Raw genomic sequence first — 22,414 nt, 5'->3', positions numbered from 1 at the left:
ACGTTGTTGCGTTGACATGACTAAATTTATAAGTAACAAAAATCAATTATAAAAAAAAAAATTGCTCAATGTCTGCCATGCGCGTAAAAATATCCTAAGTTGATCTCTAAAACTAAAACATAATATATAAGAAATGATACTTACAGTCGTGAGTGTGTAAGTGTCGTGTAGTCATTTTGCAAAAAATAAATAAATATAAGATCCGTACATGAATAGAAATTAATTTTTTAAAAAAGTAGACCCCACTCTTTTTTAAAATAACTGCACAATATTTACACATTCTACGATTGTATGTAACATTACTCTAATTTTTTAAAAAGTTATATACATCTTAAAAAAATTAGAATATTCCTGAGCAGCTTCCAAGAGTACGCCAGGGAGTTGAATGAAAGCTTTCTTATTTTACAGGAAAAACCGCCCTTCAGCAGTGACGATCTTCAGTACCAGTCCGGCCATTGAAAAATTAATGGCGCCAACATATAGAATATATAAAACAATAATATTGTTTTGCTTTGATACAACTAAGTTTAATTAATAAGCTTTATATGTATATTTAATTTTGAATCTTGATGGTACATTAAGCGTAATTGTGTCAAATAAGCTTCTGGCTCTTTCAAATATTTTAGTCTTAAAAATGACATAAAAATAAATTTATATATTGATTTGATTTAATGTGGTATCAACACGTTAGAATGTAACGTTATTTTTATTATAAATTAAATATAATATATCATATAAAATTATCTTAGGTTATTAATGCTAAAAATCATATAATTATTATAATATTTATGCTAAAAATCTTTCTAAACCTGCTAAAAGGATAAAAAGTTCAAAAAAAATATGATTGAGTTTTTTTCATCTTTATTTTCTTTTTAATTTCGTATTAGGTTATTGATGCATGTCATTTTGGCAAATGTCGCAATAGATTGGGTTCATCTTAATATACGAGAAATATTGAAAGATTTAAGAATATAATAAATTTAATGGTAGTTAGAAAAATATTTAAAATAAATAAAGAAAAAATTTAAATAATATAAAAAATAGATAAACATATATATGTTTAGGGTAGGTAAAAATCGTTAACTAAAATAGAAGAGTGGTCCAATTGAAGAACCTTGTATCATAGACAGACGGCAGAGCTTGAAACCTAACCCATCATACCCTAACCTAACCCTGACCCTAACCTATTGACTTAGAAGGTTCTAAAATGTTGCTGACTTTATTTGTGATTCCTAATCCGTTTACCTTTATATACATTAAAAGTATTTTAACTTTTTCTAATAGCAGATGTTCATATCAGCTAGAGTAGCCACCACTCCAATTCTTTAGTAATAAAATATATAATGGGGCCATTGAGAGAGAAGTCTGTTGAATCTGAAGGTTTAGTAATGGATCTGTCGACAAATACAAGCTTGTTTTTAGTCTAGAGAGCCATAGTTATCGAGCGAGATCAGGTATGATAATTCTCACCGAGAAGAGGTTGCGTAACCAATAAAATACCAAGACTGTCACTAGGATGAAGAAAAGAAAGAGAAGTGGCATCTTCAGAGACGGATTTATAAGACGGCGCCATAGAAGCAAGAAAAAAAAGATGTCTGATACCATATAAAGTAAACCTTAGGAGAGCACACAAAGGGTGAAAACCCTAGCAGACCAAGGGTCGAGAGAAAGGAAAAGAACCTTCTGGAAGTGAAATAAAAAATATTCTTCCATAAAGTGTTAATTACATCGGTGTACAGTAGCACTATTTATAGAAATACATGAGGAAGTAAAAAATGACACGTGACTAGCATGTGATACAAAAATGAATAAAGTGAATAAAAGAATATAATAATAAAAAGATGAAAAGTAATAAATGTAATTCCTGATCTAAGAAGATATAAATTTAATTATTTAATTTATATTTTAATATTAATTCTTTTCACAACCCTTTACATAAACATATATACTAATGTTCAGTGTCAGCAGTACACTATACATGTTTGCTTTTTCGGTGAAATGGGGACTGCATGACCTGAGATCGATTTGTATAGTATGATAAAGCAGCAGGAGAAAATGAAAGGCCTTTCTTATTAAAAAACATGCTACTAGTACAACCTGAGGAGGCCTCTTTCATGGTCATGGACTTACATCTCTCTCTCTCTCTCTATATATATATATAGAGAGAGAGAGAGTATATATAGAGAGAGAGAGAGAGATAGAGAGAGAGAGAAGAAAGTTTGCATATAATATAGGATAAAGCAAAGAGGTCGAGCATATTATATAGCAGAGAAAGAAAAAGTAGGCAGACTATTCGGTTGATTGTGTAGATGATGATGGCGAGATCAGCTTCTTGATGTTGGCAAGACAATTGTCTATGGGACTTGAATGAGGCAAATATCTCACTCTACTTCCCGGATTCAGCAGTTCCAGTCTGCATGCACATCAAAGCTAGGATTTAAACCAAAATCACTCATGATTAGAGAGCTCCACCAACTTAAATTGTTGGGATTTTTATGCCATGCAAAGATAGATTATTACAAAAATACATGATCGACTCATTTCCATGCATGACAAAAAGTATGCAACTTATGTGCTTTTTAAAAAAAAAAAAAATATATATATATATATATATATATATATATAATTCTACAGGGTTGGTTGCCCAATCATTTTTCATTATTATGTTCTTGCATATTAAAAAAAATAATGATATGCATACAACTATTTTGCAACATTTTATAATAAATAAATGTGATAGTGTTACTTCATAAAATAAAATTTTAAATAAGTTTTGTACAAAAGAATTGTAAAAAATTGTTTTTTTTTCTTTTCGAAACTTCAGACTTCATTTCAAATAACATCACTATGGCCTTCAGCCATTACGTTATTCAGGACAGGAACAGACACTACATTACTATGACCTACACCATTTACAGTAGATTGTGCTAAAGCTATTACATTTGGACAAACACCTGATCTATGTCTGTCAGCCATAACTTGAGCACTTATACCTGGGTTGAAAAAGTCAATATCAATAATGGTGAGTTGGTTATATAGGTTAGCCCAAACTTTGGCCCACTTTATCTAATACATGATTTGCATCAGCAAGCTCAGAAGACTGAGTGCTTGAATTTCAGACTTGATCGTATTCTCATAAAATCTGATCTTGACCAGAGAAAAATCAAGTAAAATCTAAAACTATTAATTCCTTATTTATTTTTTCTTCCACTATCTGAAAAGCAAAGAAAAACAAAGAGAGAACTCACTCATAATTAAGGAGAAAATAATGAAGAAAAGTGGAAATTTCAAGCTTAGTCAAATCACTTCCGGGGCAAATCCTACTCCCTGTTCCAAAGGGAATAAAAGTTCCTGCCTTGGATTTATGTCCCTGCATTAATGGTGCATTGCACTTAAACATAACATCATTTATAAATAGCTATCTACTGATCAAAGAAATAACAGCAGCATACATATATAAACGATTAACGATATGTACAAACTCTAAATATACAAGTCTCGTGTAGATTCTTTGTAAAAAAATAGATCCTATCATTAAAAAGCGTAAAAAAAAAAGTCATTTTTCTGGTAGGGCCTACTTTTGTACAAAAGACATGTACGAGATTTGTATATTTAAAACTTGTATCTAACATTACTCTATATAAATATTGTCTAATTACTTACATCCCATCTCGAAGGATTAAAGTGTTTGGGGTTTGAATAATATTGTGGATCCAAGTGAACACCCCTGAACCAAACTAACACTTTCCATCCTTGGGGTATTTTATAACCTTCAATATATAAACATAATTGTTCATAAATTTCAATATTAAGAAATAAACCAACAAGGAAAAAAAATATTAATTAATGGAGTTGAATGAATCACTAACCACAGATGGAAACATCAGTTTTTGCCTCCCGACAAGTAAACAATGAAACATTCATTGCTCTCAGCGTTTCATCAATTACCTTTTGATCCAAGTAAAGCATAAAAATTGTTATTTATATCTAAATAATAAGATTATTCCTTGGAGAAATTTATACGATTTCATAGAATATTGTCTGAATGTAAATACATGGTCTCGGATGTGTCATTAAGGATAATCAAAACGTACCTTGGAAAGATATTCCATTTGCTTTATTTCTTTGAAGCTCAATCCTTCATCTGATGATGATCTTCTTCTAACAATCTCCACTTGCTCTGTCTGAAAAAATCAAGTTAATTAAAATAGTATTTGAGTTTCAAAAATAGTTTGGGAAAATGGCGGATTGACCCAATCATTAATGGAATTCATTATCTCGTCCACAAGAATTGGAGGACGGAAAAAAATCATTATTATTTGTGACGAAAACAGACTTATTTTGACAGAAAATAATCATTTTTGCAAGAAATAACTGGTTACAAATAAGCATTTTTCTTGTATTGTACCAATACTTACTACTCCTATTCAATCATAGGATAACAAGTTATATCAAGGAATTTTAATGTCATGGCATTCTGTAATAGGATGTGAGTACCACGTCATCCGTATTCTCTGACTATTAATAGTTTTGAGTGAAGCTCAAAGTTAGTCCCCTTCCCTTAAATGCCGAAAGTTTATAAATAGAAGAAGCTGTGTCCAAATGCATACTACCAGATTTTGCACCCACCCTGGCTTTCTGAAGACATTCCGGATGCTGGTGTAAAAGAAGGGTTGCCCACATTTTGGCATGCGCTGAAGATTCATGGCCAGCATTCAAGTACATGAGGATTATGTCAATTATCTCCTCATCATCCAATTTTCTTCCATTCTCATCCTCAACTTCCATTAATAGGTCCATCATACTCTTGTGTGTCTCTGAAATATCACTTCCTTTTCTTGCCCTTCTTTCATCTACAACATCTTGAAGAATATTTACCAAAGTTCTCCGAGCCTGACACAAGAATTATTTTCCTTGCTAATAGAATAACTATGGTAATCAAAGCACCTCTGTCATGATGATTTAATTAAGTAAACGAGGACATTTAGCATGTTAATTTCCCTGAAAGTAAAGAGAATAAATAGAGATCAGGGATTGGATCCCCTAGAGTTCTTGCCCGAATTCTAGAGTCTATAGTGAGAGTGAGGTAGACACACAAAGTAGGCCCTATAAATGCCGTGAAATCCATTTTATGTGTTTATCTCTCTTTCACTCTATGCGACGTCTAGAGTTCTTGCTCACTCTAGGGGATCTAAATCCAACTGTCAACATGGAAAAAAAAATATGCCAATTGTGAAACAATTCTTTAACTGCAAATTCTCTATATATACCTGTTGTACTAAATCTTCAGCTAGCTAGAAAACTTCTTTTAGCTATTTATTTATTTTGATGCTTCACACTAACAAAAAAAAGGGAATATGCTTGTGTATTGAGGATATACCCCCTGCCAACTCCACATGATGAGGCAATTTCGAACAAACGCCAGCAGCAAGTGTCCAAAAACTTTGACAGTTTTAGGCTAAAGATCTTGAGAAAAAAAATGGATGAAAGAAACTTTTGTATAGGATATTACCTTGAGTGCCTCATGGTAAGCAAATCCAGGGAGGTTAATGGCCATAGCTCTTAGTCCATTATTCAAAGTAGCATACTCCTTCTCCAGGGTCTTCATCATTGGATCAATCTCACTGCCTAGAAAAATGTACATTATAATTTTGAAAGTGATCTTCTTAATCTCAGTCAAGAACTCAATTGGTCTCTCTTCCTTAGTCCATTTATCTAATGAATTCACTACAATATCCTTGATGTGCTCATGGTACACAGATAGTGCCTTATGTCCATTGATCGGAGCTGCTGTTAACCGGCGGAGCCGCTTGTGTTCTTCATCACTAATACCCAAAAATGATTTATTCCCCATTAAATCACAAGTGGATTTAGGCCAGCCTTGTTTAAATCTTTCATCATCCATCAAGACTCGTCTGCATGTTTCTGGCATGGTGACAATGATGGTTGGATTTCCAAACATATAGGCCCTGTAGATTCCTGTGCGGCCAAATCTGCTAGTTCCCAAGCAGAAAGAAGAATTATACAAGGTATTGCAACTGTATGTATTAGTGGGCAAGCAATTGCGTGTCATGAAAAAATTTTGAAAATAATTCAAGACAAGATAAAGGACAGCTCTAGCAGATCAGATATAGCACAACAGAGTGTCGCGTATTTGAGTGTCAGAGAACATTACCCATATTTGTTCGAGTTGTTTCATGGTACAAATGATATCAGAGAATACTAATTAAGGGGAAAAGGTAGACTCTCTCTAGAAAGTGGGGTGAACTGTAGTCTGAATTTGAATGAGAATATCTGCTCTACTGATTGGGATAGTCAGTTTTTGTTATTTCTGCTGTGTGCGCGCAAGAACATTACCTGAATATTAATTTAAGGCTGTTTTTTTTTTTTTTTTTTTTTTTTCATTAGGAGCAAAGGAACTAATAAGTCTAAATGACAACAACCATTAGTGCCGCAGCTATGAGGGCTCTGGCCCTCCATCTCCCCTAAGTCCTCCGTTTTGTTCCACTGTCACAAATACAAAGGCCTGCAGAGACAAATTCAACAGAAATTTGATAGATAGCCATAAGGTTTGGTTTCAAGTCGAGGATATTCATTTTGCTCTGCAATATGATATTAATTTGCATTTTGTGGATTCTTTCATGTCGATGATCCCCATGCGCCATGGATAAAAAGTACTACAACATGGTCAACTCAGGTCATATATATGATTAATAAACATGCATGTTAGTTTATATGGTAGTACTTGTTTTCACTCTCTTGGGAGCAGTTCATCTTTCTCGCAGATTAACAGATTTTCTTCCAACTTACTCTCTCTCTCTCTCTCTCTCTCTCTCTCTCTCTCTCTCTCTCTATATATATATATATATATATATATATATAATATGAAAAATGCTAAATGTATATATACAGAGAGAGAGAGAGAGAGAGAGACCTGGATACGAAGCTGGAGACGAATGAATCAGGGTCTCCCCACTTGAAAGCAAAGAGAAAAGACCACATATTCCCAATCAAAGGCCAGCCCATATCACCTGGAGGGAGAGTATTCCCTTTCCCACCCAGCTTTGAAACATAGTACCACTCGTTTACACTCTTTAGCAACCAACATACTGCAACAAACCCACCAATCAAAGCTGTACTGAAAACAATCCACCAAAAACCCAATTCCATCTTCACTTTTTTGTTTTTCTTTTTCTTGGATCAAAGGCTCCAATGAAAGATCTCTCAATACCAAAATAATCCAGGGTAGGCTTTTTAAAGACTCTCGTCTCTGCCTAAACCTGTCTGTATTTACGGTGCGTGCAGTCTTGACATGTTTTCAAGAACAGCGTAAATCCATACATGATGACGTTGTTAAGTTTGTCACCTTCCCTCCATCTGATGCTGTTTGCTATAATGCAAGACACGAAAATAGATGCTCTTCTTTGTGGGACGGTGACACCACTTTGCACGTGGGAATACCTAAATTTGTTAATGGATGATTCTCCAAAATCTAAGATAAATTATTCCCTACAAAAAAACACCATCAAACTTTGTGATAGCTCACCCATGAAGATTATGAGATTCAAATGAAGGGGAAAATGTGCCTACATTTCCCTCAATTTTTGAAAAAGAAAACTTATAAAACCATCTTCCACCTTAAACAAACTTATAAAAAAAAAAAAAAAATACAAACTGAGTCATGACCAGCATGGTAGGCCACTAAATTACACACATGTACATAAATGAGAAATTCTATGCATCAGCCATTATTTACTTTCACACTCCACAACTATAGGTTTTTTTTTTCCATAGGGTGTGGGGGCGTTTTTCATATGGTATAAGGTGTGGGGTAGTGAATAGTAGTTGTCATACATAAATATATATTTTCTGTGTAGAGAAATTATGTTGTTTTATTATATTATGAGGACACATGCAAATATCATTGGTCTATACATTATTTAATATTCCTGTCTAACCCTAAAAGAATCCTAAGAGACAATGATACTAAGTGAGCGACTTTATCATGATACATATTTGATTTGGCAAGATCAAGGTTTTTGTCTTGTACCCCTTTTTTTCTTTTAATCAATGATGCAGTGAGTTTAAGTTAGAGATATAAGAGGAGGGGGTGGAGTGCCCCCATACAAAATCTTATTACATTGTTTGCATTGCTTAGACAGAGAGGGAGGGGATAAAATAAAATGAAATGAGCAATTAACCAGTACTTCAAGTCCATGTTTCTTAGCTAGGTCAAGAAGAGGACTACCAAAGGCGATTTGTTTTGATCCAAAAAGTAGATCAATTAGTTGTGGCTTGAAGCCATGCATTTTCGATAGAAAGATCTGTGATTTTTTATCTTAGGGCATTTCGTTGGAGAACTTTACTTCTATTGTTTTCATGTTCTCATTAACAGAAAGAATAAACATAGGTAGATAGTTAGAGACGAAGAAATTAAATATTTGGTGGTACTCCGTCACTCTACCGAAGCATTGGGCCTCGTTTGGATACACGGTTCAGATGAGATGAGAGAAAATAATTTGTAAAAAAAAATATGTGTTTGGATAGCGAGATGAGATGATATAGCTTTTAATTTTTAGAATTTGAAAAAGGTGTAGGTCCCATTATTTTATAGAGTACCAGAATTGTGCACTGTTCATGTCATTTTTCACTGTTCAAGTTAGTTTGGCACTGTTCATGTCAGTTCTCAATGTCTTATACTATTTATTTACTGTTCATCTAAGTAGATGTTTTCAAAACTTAAAAAATAAAATATTGTGTTTGGATAGGCAAAACTATTATACTGTATAGCTCCAGATAAGATGTTTTCATCTATATTGGTTGACCAAACTGGGCCTTAGGCTCAGGTACTAGCAGAAATAAGGTAGGGTGGTACATATTTTAAAACTTTGATGCCAAAAAATCTATTGGTGTCGCACGTGCCTATGCTTGCTGGAGTCGCCAAATTGCGGTGGCGTGTGGAACTCGTCAGAAATACTTTATACATAGAGAAGCTTGGGGGTTATAAAAAGGAGTAGTACTATACAGCCTCCCCATTTTATCTACACCGCATGAATTTCTGACAACCTTTTTTTTTTAATATCTCTTAATCCTATTCGAAATCTCTATTTTCCACCCCACTCATTTTCTCTCTCCCTCCTTCCCTCTCCTGGCATTTCCCTCCCAGCCCCCCATGTCCCCACTCTGCCGTCCCACCATGGCATTTTCCCCATCCCTTGCGTCGTACAGAAGCCCCCCTCCCCTACGTCAGACGAAAGCCCCCTACCTTCTCCCTCTCATTTTCCCCCTCCCCTGCATTAGATCGAAAGCCCCCTACCTATACCAGTCCGTGCGAGCTCCTCCCCCACTGGTAAGTTTGATGTGTTGTGCTTCATTTAAAAATACATTTTTTGTGCATGTCTAAATTTATGGCTAAGTTATGGCCTTTCCAATTATTGGCTTCTAAGCTTCTCTTTTTTTTTTGGTTAATTTATTTCATATCTTCTAAAGGAAAAAGGGAAAGAAGATTTTTTAAAAGAAAAGAAAAAAAAAAACAAAGTAGAAGAAGCTTCTGTGGCTTTGCAATTAAGTAGTAATTTTCAACAACTTTTTGTCTAGTTTTAATTAGAAAGTAGTATTTTGTTCACTGCCCACATTTGTCAAAAAAATCCTAATAGAAACCCTTTTAGCTTGAAAATGTGGTGCTGTGTATACAAGACATCAACCACAGGAAACATGAGTTTTTGAGTACTAATATGTCTGGTGACAGCAATCTCCTATATAGAATGCATTATTATCCATATCAAATTCATTATGGTTGAATCACATGTTTGAAGCTTTGCTATATAGCTAGAAGGCAATAACAACACTAAACAATTCACTAGCCCATAATTTGATGCTATAAAATCTACCTTTTAGGTAGAAGTGACTTGTGTAGAGAGATAAAGATAAAGGGCCAATGTCCTGTATATTTATGATCTTGATGATGCCAAATATGGTAAGCCACTTGATAGTTGTTCATTGTCTTGGGCTTTTCTCTTTCTTAAATGTTTGGCCATGCTATTTTGATATCAAATTTTCTCTATGTGGATGTCGTGGATTCACTTCTGAGCAATGGCGCTATGGCGTTGGTTAGTTGTAAATATTGTAAGGTTAGAGAAGAATATTACAAGATGGAAGGCACAGAGGAAGATAGAATTTTGCCTAGGCCATCTACCGTGATTTCACCCATCCAAGTATGATAAACGTTCGTCATTTGGATATGTTGTTATGTCTGTCGTTGTGTTCAATATTTCCAAGTACTCAATATATTGTTTATTTGTTTATGATAGGGATATGTTGGTCCCGAAAATCCATACCACCCGGTGTATATGATGCCTTTATATACGTATCCACATCGATATTCGTATCATTGGGGTAACCATGTAGATGCTTTTTATTTTTGTAAAAATCTTTCTCGTACGTGCAATTTTTTTTTTCCTAACGTCGTGCCTTATTGCAACATCCGCTAGCTACTCCCTACCCTTCGTTGAGTAATCCTAAAGAGTTTAGATGATTTCAAGAGACTATCCAGGTACATGCATTTTAGATTCATTCAAAAAGTCTTTCCCGTAATTGCAACATCCTCCAACTATGTCCTACCCTCCGTCGAGTAATCTGGAGCGATTCCAAGAGACCTCCCAACACCCAGTTCAATCATCAACTATGCCTGATGAAAGTGAAGAGAGAATGAGTATAATGAATGATGGCTTTGTTTCAGTCATGGACGTGGATGACGAGTTCAGAGTCAGAAATGTGTTCTAGGTTGATACACGAAGTCGAGCGGCATGAGTACTTCGGAGATATTATCACATTTGATACAACGTATTTAACAAATAGGTACGATATGCCTTTCACTTCCTTTATTGGTGTAAACCATCATGGGCAGTCCATATTGTTAGGGGGCTGATACAAATATTTTTGTTTGGTTGTTCCGAGCATGGTTGAAGTGCATGAATGGTCAGGCTCCCAAAGCAATAAGATACTTAAATTAAATTCATCTATGTAGAAGAAACTTTTCTGAAAGGTGTGCATCTCTGACTTCGAAATTTCATGTCCATTTAATTGTCAATAAGACAGACAAAAAATAGATAATCTGAAATCTGAAGAAATGGATTGGATGTCGTATGACTTCAAAGCTATCATTCTTCTAACATAATATCAGCCAAAACTTGAAGAGATTTTCTACTGATTACAACATATTGTTGGGGTAACTTTTGTACATTAGTTTGCCATAAATGGGAGACCATTTTCATGGATTGGCACTACATGAAATCCTGAAACCTACTAGGAAAAAAAATTGTGAAAAAAAAAAAGAGAGGGGGAATGAAAGGTAGCATGGTCCCAAAGAATAGTTTGATCCCATAGAAAAAGCTGATTTCAAAATTTCAAAATTCATTACTTCACTTGATCCCAAAGAATAGTCTTCTATGTTCATAGCATGGTGATGTTTACAAAGCCCTTTTCCTACAATGCATGCTATTCCAAGACTTCAGCTAGCCAAAGTTGCTTCCATGTGGAAATCTCATTCTCATTCTTAAGCTTTCTGATTCCTCCATAAAACCCATCTACCTCATTCCCCTCTTCCCTGTGGTCTTTCCTGTTGATAATTGTAGGTCTCCACCACGAACCAGGGGTGTAATGGTTAAATTCCAGCACTATAATATATGTGGCAAATATTGAAGGTTGTGATTAGCATTGCAAACTGATTTGGCCTTGTTACATGTCAAAAGATCACAACAAACTGAGGCAATTTAGGTAAAAGAGATAAGGACCTATGTAACTCCCCTAACTTTTTCTGAAATTTGCAGAGAATTTTAATGGCCATTTGAACAAAGTAGGGAAATAAAAATTTCTTATTCCATTGCCATGCCCTTTCAAAACACCCTAATAGCCTAATGAATTACAGGTGCAAAGCATGGACCCAAATAATCCTTAGGCTTAAGTTGATAGGGTTAAAACAACTGAAACTGGGACCAACAATATATATAAGCTTTTCATATCAGAAGTCGAATGGTTACAAAATGGGTTCACTTGCCCACCTGCCCAAAAAATATTGTTCCTGCTTAAAGTGAACTCATTGTTTTAAGATGCAAAATTACAGCACTTCGTCAGATGGCAAGTTACAAGCACAAATGACAGCACTTTGTTAGACATATGTTATGACATTTTGTGTCAAAATATGTACCAATTCATCCATCACCCAAGATTACTTGAAGAGTTTTTTCAAAAGAAACTAGTTGAATGGTTTGTTGTTTGCCGCCCTAAACTCAATAAAAAATTATTTTCAAGAAAAAATCCTAGTTGTTTATTTCCCCAAACACTTAACCCCAATAAATCACAAATATGAAGCCCAAGCCCGTGTCAGCTGAAGCCAACCCAAAACCCCTGAAATGTCACCGTTTCACCATTTTAGTTTGCCTTCCCCGATTCTTTTCTTTTCCCTCCTTTTGGTTTCTGTTTTGTGAGTCCTGGTTTTATGCCCGACGTTTCTCCCACTCCCCTATCAGTTATCTATGTACGGTTTTCCCTCACCATTTTTTTCTCAAAACAAATTAACCCTCACTCCATTGCTCTCCTTCAATTTTTTTCAACTCTTAGAGGTTGTTGTTGGATGTGTGTTTTGGTATTGCGATTTTGGGTATTTCCAGATTGAATCACCAAGCTTCTAACGCAGGTAATCATCATATCTCTCTCTCTCTCTCTCTCTCTCTCTCTCTCTCATCCTTTCTTCAGTAAAGACTCTGAACTACAACCCTCTCAGTCGACCCTCTATTTCTCATCACTTGCAGATTCTTTTTGCTTTGTGATTGTTGGCACTGCATTTTCGTGGGTCCCTGAATTTTTTCTTTGTAGCCGTTGAAACCCATCATTGGAGACACTAGCATTCGCCGGTAGGCCATCCTTATTCTCTGTTTCTCACGCATGCACACACATTTACTTCAAGTCAGTTTTTTTCCACTCCAATGAAATATCTGAAATATGTAGTTCGTGGGTTCTTTGGGCATTTTTGTGTGTAAGCAAACACCTTGTGTTGGAATGGTCTTTGAGTTTTGGATTATTGGGTTGGACGTGCAATAAATCAAATGGATACCAGGGCTGAGTAGTGGCTATTTTTTTTTTTTTTGTCCTATTCGGGTTTCTATACCACCGATGGAGTGGAGATTAAATTATTTGGAGTTACATTATCGTTGTTTTGGTTGAGTTGTTGGCGGTTGCTTGGATATAGAGGCCATTGAAGTGAGGGTGATATATTGATTATTTGTGTTTTACGTTGACTTTGGTGGGTGTATAGGTCAATATCAAAATTGGTATTTTGTATTTTGGGTTGAAGTGTGAGCTGTCCAGATTATTATATGGTTGTTTTAGTTCAGTTATTTTGCTGTAATATGGTTTGGGATTATGGGTTTTAATTATTCAAATCGAAGTCGTGTCATTAGTCATTTAACACTTAGTGTACATTTGTTTTCTATTGATATGTGACGAGATTATTAGAAGTCGAATTCAGGGTATAGATAATACGCTGCCAGAGTCAGGTAAGCGGGGTTCTTATGCTAGGCTTTACACGAATTATTGAGACTGAAGTTGACTTTCTGAAAACTTTGAATATTTTGTGATGAAATGAGAACTTGGGAAAAACCAATCTCAGACGCTTATTTGCACTACTCATGAAATTTGTACGAAAAAGGAAAATATTTTCCTACATGCATTGTGTAAACACGAGCTAAATTTTGTCATGTTGTCTCTGAAATTTGAGAAAGAGCGATATTGAGAATCTGGAAAATATGTGCATTGATTTAGAAAGATGCTCCAACTTTTGTTTTCAGTATGTGAGAATGATCTGATTATGTTTTGGTACTCTGTTTTATTTTGATGTGCAGTTGAAAACCTTTGGCATGATGTACTGATTTTGTATCTGACTCTGTCTCTACTCTGCTCTGTTATGCTCTGCTCTGTTTGGGTTGGTACCAACTTCTCTGTCTCTGAGTGTACCTATTTTGGAAACAAAGTTGTTTTATTGTTGTCTTTCCTGTGTGCACACTTGGAGCTCTGAGAAGAATAAAGGAAAGATTTCACCTCTGTCTCTGCCTGGTTTGGCCACCAGGATTAGCACAACCCTACCACGGGGGTGAAACATGGTCTCTGCTCTGTGAGATACTCTTTTTTTATGTGATGATGATGCTCAGGTTATGTTATGCCAAAGTACTCTAGGTTTTCCTTATCTTAAAACCATCGTTCTGTTACTTTTGAAAACATATTTTGATCTGTATGATAACTCTGAAAAATATTTTGTTTTGCATACTGTACTTTGTAAATGCTCATGTTTGCACACTAGCATATGTCATTTGCTTACTGAGTTGTTGATAACTCACCCCCTTATCTTCATAATATTTTCAGATGATGTGGAGAGTTCAACTGAGGACCTGGATTAGGAATTGTGAGCATGATTAAGGTAAGGAGAGCATGTTAAGGGAATGAATTCTAATGTCTTTTAGATTTGATGTCTTTTATATTTAATTATGTTTCTGGTTTAGTAGGACTTATGGAATTATCAGTTTGGTATGTTACGACTACTGGGAGATTCTGAACCCCTTGATTTATTATTATTGTAGTAATGACTTTGTAGAGTTTTTAATGTGTTTATTTAGAAGATATGAGATTGATTTTTGCTTATAAGGGTTTTTTTGGGAGATTATTAGGTATGTTGAGAGACATGTTTATAAGAGAGAAGGTAGTAATTCTCCAACCCACCCAGGTATGAGGCGTTACATTTGGTATCAGAGTCTGGTTTGAGGTTCTGCAGACTATAGTATGTGAGGTTTCAGAGTATAGATAGTCTTTAAGAAATCATTTTCGGATAAGATGTGATAGTGGAGCGGACTATAGGACTGAATATTGTAGGTATTGAAAGTCTTAGAATTCGCAAACTTTAGAAATGATTTTCATGTGTAGGATTTTACGGGTCTATGAGCTAAATTCATGTTGATTGAGGTTTGTTTTAATTCCAGAGACTTCTTATATAGTTAGATGGGGTAAAGTTTTAGATTTTGGAGATTGACTATTACTATCATTGTGTGTACTTCTTTTCTCTCTATTATAGGTACCTTTATAATTTTGAAGTATTATATATATGTTTTGTTTTACGATTTCTACTAATTAATTATGTTTATATGAACTCTATAATTTTTTAAACGAGTATTTAAGATCCAAGTTATTTTTGTCAAGATGTCACCTCGTCGTCGAGAACGAAGTATGTCAGATCTGAATGCAAACCGAAAGGGAAACAAACCTGAGTGCTTTTGAAGTACTACGAGCAGCGGCACATCAATTAATAGATGCCTTCGTGCAGAATCCATCGAGTTGCCAACGCAATTATAATGAATGAGGTTGTACCGTAGAGCAATTCAATCGGATGCACCCCTATTTATTTGATGGGAGAGGCAATCCAACCTTGGCGAAGGATTGGAGGATTGGATTTAGGACATTGAGAAGATATTGTTGGTCTTAACTTGTACAGATGAACAAAAGATGGCGTACGCCACATTCAAGCTAATCAGGGAGGTGAAAAGGTGGTGGATTTCTGAAAGAACTATCAAAGAAGCAGAAGGGACAGAAATAGTCAGTTGGCTGCATTTCAAGCATATTTTTCTTGAGCGCTTCTTCCCTAGCTCGGTCCGAGATGACAAGGCTATGGAATTCGCCACCTTGGTGCAGGGAACAATGGCGGTACACTAGTATGCAGCTAGATTTACTGAGTTATCCCATTTTGCTGCGTATCTGATCCCCAATGAGGAAAAGAAGGAGCATAAATTCGAGCAAGGGCTGAATGAGAAAATTTATGAACGAGTGGTGGGCTTTTATATTCGAAACTTCTCAGAAATGGTGAATAAGACCACAGTTTTTGAACGAAACCTTCAAAAAAGCACTGCATTGCATGAACAAAGGAAGAGGACTACTCCAACTGGGTACCATTCTGGCATGGACTAGGGACCGTGGAAAAAGAGGAACAAAGGTAGTAGCTCAGGAAAGAGGCCGGTTCAAGATAACCGACAGCCCTATCAGTGTAGGACATGCAATCAAGTGCATTTCAGAGAGTGTAGAAAAGGGGCAGGATTATGTTTCCGTTGCGGCAAATCAGGACACTACATCAGGGACTGCCCATTGCAAATGGGTAGCAACAAGGCGACTATACTGCCACCTCAGAGAAATGAAGTTACAGCATGAGGCAGCAACCAACGTCCTACTGCACCAGCACGGGTTTTTGCACTGACACCTGGAGAGGCTAAGGATAGGAATGATGTGATCACTGGTATGACTCATTTGTTTTGCTTTAAGGATTTTATTTATTTTATTTTATTTTATTTGTTGGTTTTGGTTAAGACTTTGAATATTTTAGTTCATGGATAAGGCTGAATGTGATCACAGGTACTCTTTCTTTGTTTTCTAATAACGCTATTGTGTTATTTGACTCGGGAGCGACACATTCTTTTGTTTCCACGACTTACTCTAGATTTTACACTTTAGAAACAGAAAAGTTGAAGCACAAGTTAGTGGTCGCAACCCCAACAGGAGATTCGGTAGTCTATAATGAGATTCTATCAGGGTGCCCTTTATCTTTAGAGGGAAGACTAATGTCAGCAGATTTAATAGTGTTTAACATGATCGGGTTTGATGTGATTTTGGATATGGATTGGATGGCTTACTACCACACCAGTATTGATTGTTTTAAAAAAGAAGTGGTTTTTAGACCCCCAAAAGAAAGTGAATTTCGGTTCACAGGGTCAAAAGTGAGGTTGCTTCCGCCCATCATATCTACCATTCAGGTTAGAAAATTGTTACGTGATGGTTGTCAGGGATTCTTAACCTGCGTGGTAGAAGCACCAAAAGAGGAGTTGAAGTTAGAACAAATACCTGTTGTGAGTGAATATCCAGAGGTTTTTCCAGAAGATTTATCTGGACTTCCGCCCGAGCGGGAGGTAGAGTTTGCTATTGAACTAGTCCCAGGCACAGCACCCCTTTAGAAAGCACCTTACCGGATGGCGCCGTCTGAATTAGTGGAACTCAAGGAGTAGTTGCAAGATTTGTTGGACAAGGGTTTCATCAGGCCCAGTGTATCACCTTGGGGAGCTCCAGTTCTCTTTGTGAAGAAGAATGATGAATCGATGAGAATGTGTATTGATTACAGGGAACTTAATCAGGTGACCATAAAGAATAAGTACCCGTTACCCCGTATAGAAGATTTTTTTTTATCAGCTTCAAGGTGCTCAGGTATTTTCAAAGATTGATCTTCGATCAGGTTACCATCAATTGAAGATCAGGGCAGAAGACGTGGCTAAGACTGCTTTCAGGACCTGATATAACCATTATGAGTTTTTGGTCATGCCTTTTGGCCTCATTAACGCCCCAGTAGTATTCATGGATTTGATGAACAGGGTGTTCCATGAATTTTTGGATAAGTTTGTGGTTGTTTTTATTGATGATATACTGATATACTCCAAAAGCAAGATTGAGCATGAAGAACATTTGAAGTTGGTACTTGGGACACTCAAAGATAAAAAGTTGTTTGCTAAATTAAAGAAGTGAGAATTTTGGCTAGATTCAATCACCTTTCTAGGGCAAGTAGTTTCAAAAGATGACATTTCAGTGGACCTGGGAAAAGTGGAAGCAGTAGTTAATTGGTCGACACTGAAGAATGTTCATGAGGTTAGAAGTTTCTTGGGATTGGCCGATTATTACCGTCGATTCAGTGATGGTTTCTCCAGGATAGCAGTTCCTCTCATTGCACTCACTAGGAAAAATAATAAGTTTGAATGGACAGCAAAGTGTGAAAAAAGCTTCCAGGAGTTGAAACAGAGATTAGTGACAGCTCTGGTGCTAATAGTCCCCACTGCTAGAGGTGGATTTGTAGTCTATAGCGATGCATCAAGGCTTGGATTGGGGTGCGTGCTGATGCAACATGGGAAGATTATAGCATACGCCTCATGCCAACTGAAAGTGTATGAGCAGAATTATCCCACACATGATCTGGAACTCACGGCAGTCATTTTTGTACTTAAAATTTGGAGACATTATTTGTATAGGGAAAAGTGCGAAATTTATACGGATCATAAGACTTTGAAATATTTTTTCACCCAAAATGAATTAAATATAAGGCAGAGGAGATGGCTTGAGTTGATCAATGATTATGATTGCACCATCAATTATCACCCAGACAAAGCTAATGTTGTAGCCGACGCCCTAAGTAGGAAGTCAATAGGACCGGCAGTTGCAGCCTTTACCACTCAACATAGGTTGTTAATAGACTTAGAAAGAGCCGGTATTGAAGTCATCGCTAGTGAGACAAATGCTTTCATAGCCAGTTTGATAGTTCAACCAGCCTTGATAGATAGAATCAAAGCTGCTCAGCAAGTGGACTTAGGGTTGGTGATGCTAGTGGAAGATGTCAGGAACGGGGACAAATCTGATTTTAGCATTTTCGGGGATGGATTTTTGAGGTTTAGAGGTAGATTATGCATACCTGCTAATGATGAACTGAAAAGGGTAATTCTTGAAAAAGCACACTGTTCTTTGTACATAGTTCACCCAAGGAGTACTAAGATGTATCGGGACTTGAGAGAGTCTTTCTAGTGGAATGGTATGAAAAGAGAAATTGCTAAATTTGTGGAACAGTGCCTAACTTGCCAACAGGTGAAGATGGAGCATCAGAGACCAGCAGGATTATTCCAGCAACTCCAGATTCTAGAATGGAAGTGGGAGCATATCTCCATGGACTTTGTGACAGGCCTACCAAGGACATTGAGCGGACAAGATGCCATATGGGTGATCGTGGATCACTTAACAAAGACTGTTCGTTTTGTGCCCATTAAAGTTTCTTATAAACTAGAGAAACTAGCTAAGCTGTATGTGCGGGAGATAGTGAGGTTACATGGAGTATCGGTATCCTTTGTGTCGGATAGAGACCCTCGTTTCACTTTCAAGTTCTGGAAAAGCTTACAAGAGGCAATGGGTACTAAGTTAAGTTTCAGTATTGCTTTTCACCTTCAGACAGATGGGCTATCAGAAAGGACTATTCAGATCTTAGAAGACATGTTGAGGGCATGTGTGACGGATTTTAAGGGAACTTGGATGCGACATTTACCATTGGTCGAATTTGCTTATAATAATAGCTTTCAGGCTAGCATTGGGATGGCACCCTATGAGGTTTTGTATGGCAGAAGGTGTAAATCTCCATTGTATTAGGATGAAGTAGGTGAAAGGAAACTTTTGGGGCCAGAGATTATTCAGCAAACCACAAAGAAGATAGATACCATTCGGGCTAAAATGAAACCAGCTAAGAGCCGACAAAAAAGTAGATACCATTCGAGCTAAAATGAAACCAGCTAAGAGCCGACAAAAAAGTAGATACCATTCGAGCTAAAATGAAACCAGCTCAGAGCCGACAAAAAAGTTATGCAGATAAAAGGCCAATTAGAGTTTGAAGTTGGAGATAAAGTATTTTTAAGGATAGCACCAATGAAAGGAGTTATGAGATTCAGAAAGAAGTGTAAGTTGAGCCCAAGATATATTGGACCATTTGAGATTCTTGATCATATTGGACTAATGGCTTACAGGGTGGCTTTACCACCGGCTTTCTCGGGAGTGCATAACGTGTTTCATGTGTCTATGTTGAGAAAGTACATCCATGATCCCACCCAAGTTATAGATCATGAACCACTTCAGATTTAAGAGAATATGACCTACACCGAGGAACCAATACGGATTTTAGATAGGAAAGAGCAAGTGTTACAGACTCGAACTATCCCTTTGGTTAAAGTGTTGTGGAATAATCATGCTATCAACGAAGCATATTAGGAATTCGAGAAAGATATGCGAGTTAAGTACCCTCACTTGTTCGACGAGAATTTTAGTAGCTTGTAGCGAATCTCGAGGACAGAATTTTTGTAAGGGGGAGAGGATGTCAAGCCCAGGCCCGTGTCAGCTGAAGCCAACCTAAAACCCCTGAAATGTCACTGTTTCTCTTCTATTTTAGTTTTCCTTCCCCGATTCTTTTCTTTTCCCTCCTTTTGGTTTCTGTTTTGTGAGTCCTGGTTTTATGCCCGATGTTTCTCCCACTCCCCTATCAATTATCTACGTGCGGTTTTCCCTCACCCTCTTTTTCTCAAAACAGATTAACCCTCACTTCGTTGCTCTCCTTCAATTTTTTTCTGCTCTTAGAGGTTGTTGTTGGAAGTGTCTTTTGGTGCTGTGATTTTGGGTATTTCCAGATTGAATCACCAAGCTTCTAACGCTGGTAATCATCTCTCTCTCTCTCTCTCTCTCTCTCTCTCCCTCCATCTCATCCTTTCTTCACTTAAGACCCTGAACAACAACCCTCTCAGCCTACTCTCTCTTTCTCATCACTTGCAGATTCTTTTTGCTTTGTGATTGTTGGCACTGCATTTTCGTGGGTCCCTGAATTTTTTCTATGTAACCGTTGAAGCCCATCACAGGAGACACTAGCATTCACTGGTAGGCCATCCTCATTCTCTGTTTCTCACGCACGCACACACATTCACTTCAAGTCAGTTTTTTTTCACTCCAATGAAATATCTGAAATATGTAGTTCGTGGGCATTTTTGTGTGTAAGCAAACACCTTGTGTTGGAATGGTCTTTGAGTTTTGCATTATTGGGTTGGACGTGCAGTAAATCAAATGGATACTTGGGGCTGAGTAGTGGCTATTTTTTTTTTTTTTGTACTATTCGGGTTTTTATACGACCGATGGAGTGGAGGCTAAATTATTTGGAGTTATATTATCGTTGTTTTGGTTGAGTTGTTGGTGGTTGCTTAGAGATAGGGACCATTGAAGTGAGGGTGATATATTGATTATTTGTGTTTTACGTTGACTTTGGTGGGTGTATAGGTCAATATCAAAATTGGTATTTGGTATTTTGTGTTTTAGTTCAGTTATTTTGCTGTAATATGGTTTGGGATTATGGGTTTTAATTATTCAAATCGAAGTCGTGTCATTAGTCATTTAACACTTATTGTATATTTGTTTTCTATCGATATGTGACGAGATTATTAGAAGTCGAATTCAGGACATAGATAATACACTGCAGGAGTCAGGTAAGCGTGATTCCTATACTAGGCTTTACATGAATTATTGAGACTGAGGTTGACTTTTTGAAAACTTTGCATATTTTGTGATGAAATGAGAACTTGGGAAATTTGTGCATTTTGTAGACACGAGCTAAATTTTTTCATGTTGTCTCTGAAATTTAAAAAAGAGCGATATTGAGAATCAGAAAAATATGTGCATTGATTTAGAAAGATGCTCCAACTTTTATTTTCAGTATGTGAGAATGATCTGATTATGGTTTGGTACTCTGTTTTATTTTGATATGGCATCTGAAAACCTTTGGCATGATGTACTGATTTTGTATCTAACTCTGTCTCTGTCTCTGCTCTGCTCTATTATACTCTGCTCTGTTTGGGTTGATACCAACTTCTCTGTCTTTGAGTGCACCCACTTTGGAAACAAAGTGGTTTTATTGTGGTCTTCCTGTGTGCACACTCGGAGCTCCGAGAAGAATAAAGGAAAGATTTCACCTCTGTCTCTACCTGGTTTGGCCACCGTGGTTAGCACAAACCTACCACGGGGGTGAAACATGGTCTCTGCTCTGTGAGATGCTCTGTTTTGATGTGATGATGATTCTCAGGTTATGTTATGCCAAAGTACTCTAGGTTTTTCTTATCTTAAAACCATCGCTCTGTTACTTTTGAAAACATGTTTTGTTCTGCATGATAACTCTGGAAAATATTTTGTTATGCATACTGTACTTTGTAAATGCTTATGTTTGCACGCTAGTATATGTTCTCTGCTTACTGAGTTGTTGATAACTCACCCCCAGTATCTTCATAATATTTTCTAATGATGTGGAGAGTCCAACTGAGGACCTAGATTAGGAATTGTGAGCATAATTAAGCTGAGGAAATGATGTTAAAAGAATGAATTATGATGTCTTTTAGATTTAATTATGTTTCTAGTTTAGTAAGACTTATGGAATTATCAGTTTGATATGTTACGACTATCAGGAGATTATGGGCCCCTTGGTTTATTATTTTTGCAGTAATGACTTTATGAAATTTTTAATGTGTTTATTTAGAAGGTATGAGATTGATTTTTCCTTATGAAGGTTTTTTTGGGAGATTATTAGGTGTGTTGGGAGACATGTTTATAAGTGACTGATCGTAATTCTCCAATCCACCCGGTATGGGGCGTTACAACAAACCACATAAATTTTACTGATCATAGTATTAAAAAAAATCCAAAAAATAATGGGTTGCCAGATACTAATTTCCATATCAAATCAAAAAAATCAATGTTCAAATAACACAAAAATCAGGAATGACCC

General features: G+C 36.4%; 2 protein-coding genes across 4 annotated transcripts; one reads left to right on the top strand and one right to left on the bottom strand.

The window, feature by feature from the left end:
• Nucleotides 1–2,053: 2,053 nt before the first annotated feature.
• On the bottom strand, nucleotides 2,054–7,294 carry LOC121234042 (ent-kaurenoic acid oxidase 2-like). The gene is made up of 8 exons (XM_041129845.1): nucleotides 6,935–7,294; nucleotides 5,513–5,993; nucleotides 4,630–4,893; nucleotides 4,095–4,184; nucleotides 3,870–3,948; nucleotides 3,664–3,770; nucleotides 3,249–3,370; nucleotides 2,054–2,413 (listed from the first exon to the last, which is right to left on the bottom strand). The coding sequence occupies exons 1-8, from the start codon at nucleotides 7,168–7,170 to the stop codon at nucleotides 2,290–2,292; spliced, it is 1,503 nt and encodes a 500-aa protein (XP_040985779.1). The 5' UTR covers nucleotides 7,171–7,294; the 3' UTR covers nucleotides 2,054–2,289.
• A 1,721-nt stretch (nucleotides 7,295–9,015) lies between these two features.
• On the top strand, nucleotides 9,016–10,936 carry LOC121234044. Of its 3 annotated transcripts, XR_005934283.1 has the most exons (4): nucleotides 9,016–9,349; nucleotides 9,898–9,976; nucleotides 10,115–10,214; nucleotides 10,311–10,373. XR_005934283.1 is itself a non-coding variant. In XM_041129849.1 (3 exons), the coding sequence occupies exons 1-3, from the start codon at nucleotides 9,173–9,175 to the stop codon at nucleotides 10,780–10,782; spliced, it is 453 nt and encodes a 150-aa protein (XP_040985783.1). In that variant the 5' UTR covers nucleotides 9,016–9,172; the 3' UTR covers nucleotides 10,783–10,936. The 3 variants fall into 3 exon arrangements, 2 of the variants coding, with proteins under 2 accessions (XP_040985783.1, XP_040985782.1); XM_041129849.1 differs by lacking the exons at nucleotides 9,898–9,976; nucleotides 10,115–10,214 and adding an exon at nucleotides 10,597–10,936 and having other exon boundaries at nucleotides 10,311–10,400; XM_041129848.1 differs by lacking the exons at nucleotides 9,016–9,349; nucleotides 9,898–9,976 and adding an exon at nucleotides 10,597–10,936 and having other exon boundaries at nucleotides 9,984–10,214; nucleotides 10,311–10,400.
• Nucleotides 10,937–22,414: the final 11,478 nt, after the last annotated feature.

This window comes from Juglans microcarpa x Juglans regia, chromosome 6D, assembly GCF_004785595.1.
Source record: "Juglans microcarpa x Juglans regia isolate MS1-56 chromosome 6D, Jm3101_v1.0, whole genome shotgun sequence".
Classification (NCBI taxonomy): Eukaryota; Viridiplantae; Streptophyta; class Magnoliopsida; order Fagales; family Juglandaceae; genus Juglans; species Juglans microcarpa x Juglans regia.
This window is presented reverse-complemented; position numbering and strand designations above follow the sequence as displayed.

Bases quoted from the DNA above. Each gene is read 5' to 3' on its own strand.
- LOC121234042 (XM_041129845.1), bottom strand. From the start codon at position 7,170: ATGGAATTGGGTTTTTGGTGGATTGTTTTCAGTACAGCTTTGATTGGT. The intron at 3,771-3,869 runs GTTAGTGATTCA...TATATATTGAAG, and splicing joins AACTGATGTTTCCATCTGTG to GTTATAAAATACCCCAAGGA. The intron at 3,371-3,663 runs GTAAGTAATTAG...CCATTAATGCAG, and splicing joins TTAATCCTTCGAGATGGGAT to GGACATAAATCCAAGGCAGG.
- LOC121234044 (XM_041129848.1), top strand. From the start codon at position 10,026: ATGTTTGGCCATGCTATTTTGATATCAAATTTTCTCTATGTGGATGTC. The intron at 10,215-10,310 runs GTATGATAAACG...TGTTTATGATAG, and splicing joins CCGTGATTTCACCCATCCAA to GGATATGTTGGTCCCGAAAA. The intron at 10,401-10,596 runs CATGTAGATGCT...TTCCCGTAATTG, and splicing joins ATTCGTATCATTGGGGTAAC to CAACATCCTCCAACTATGTC.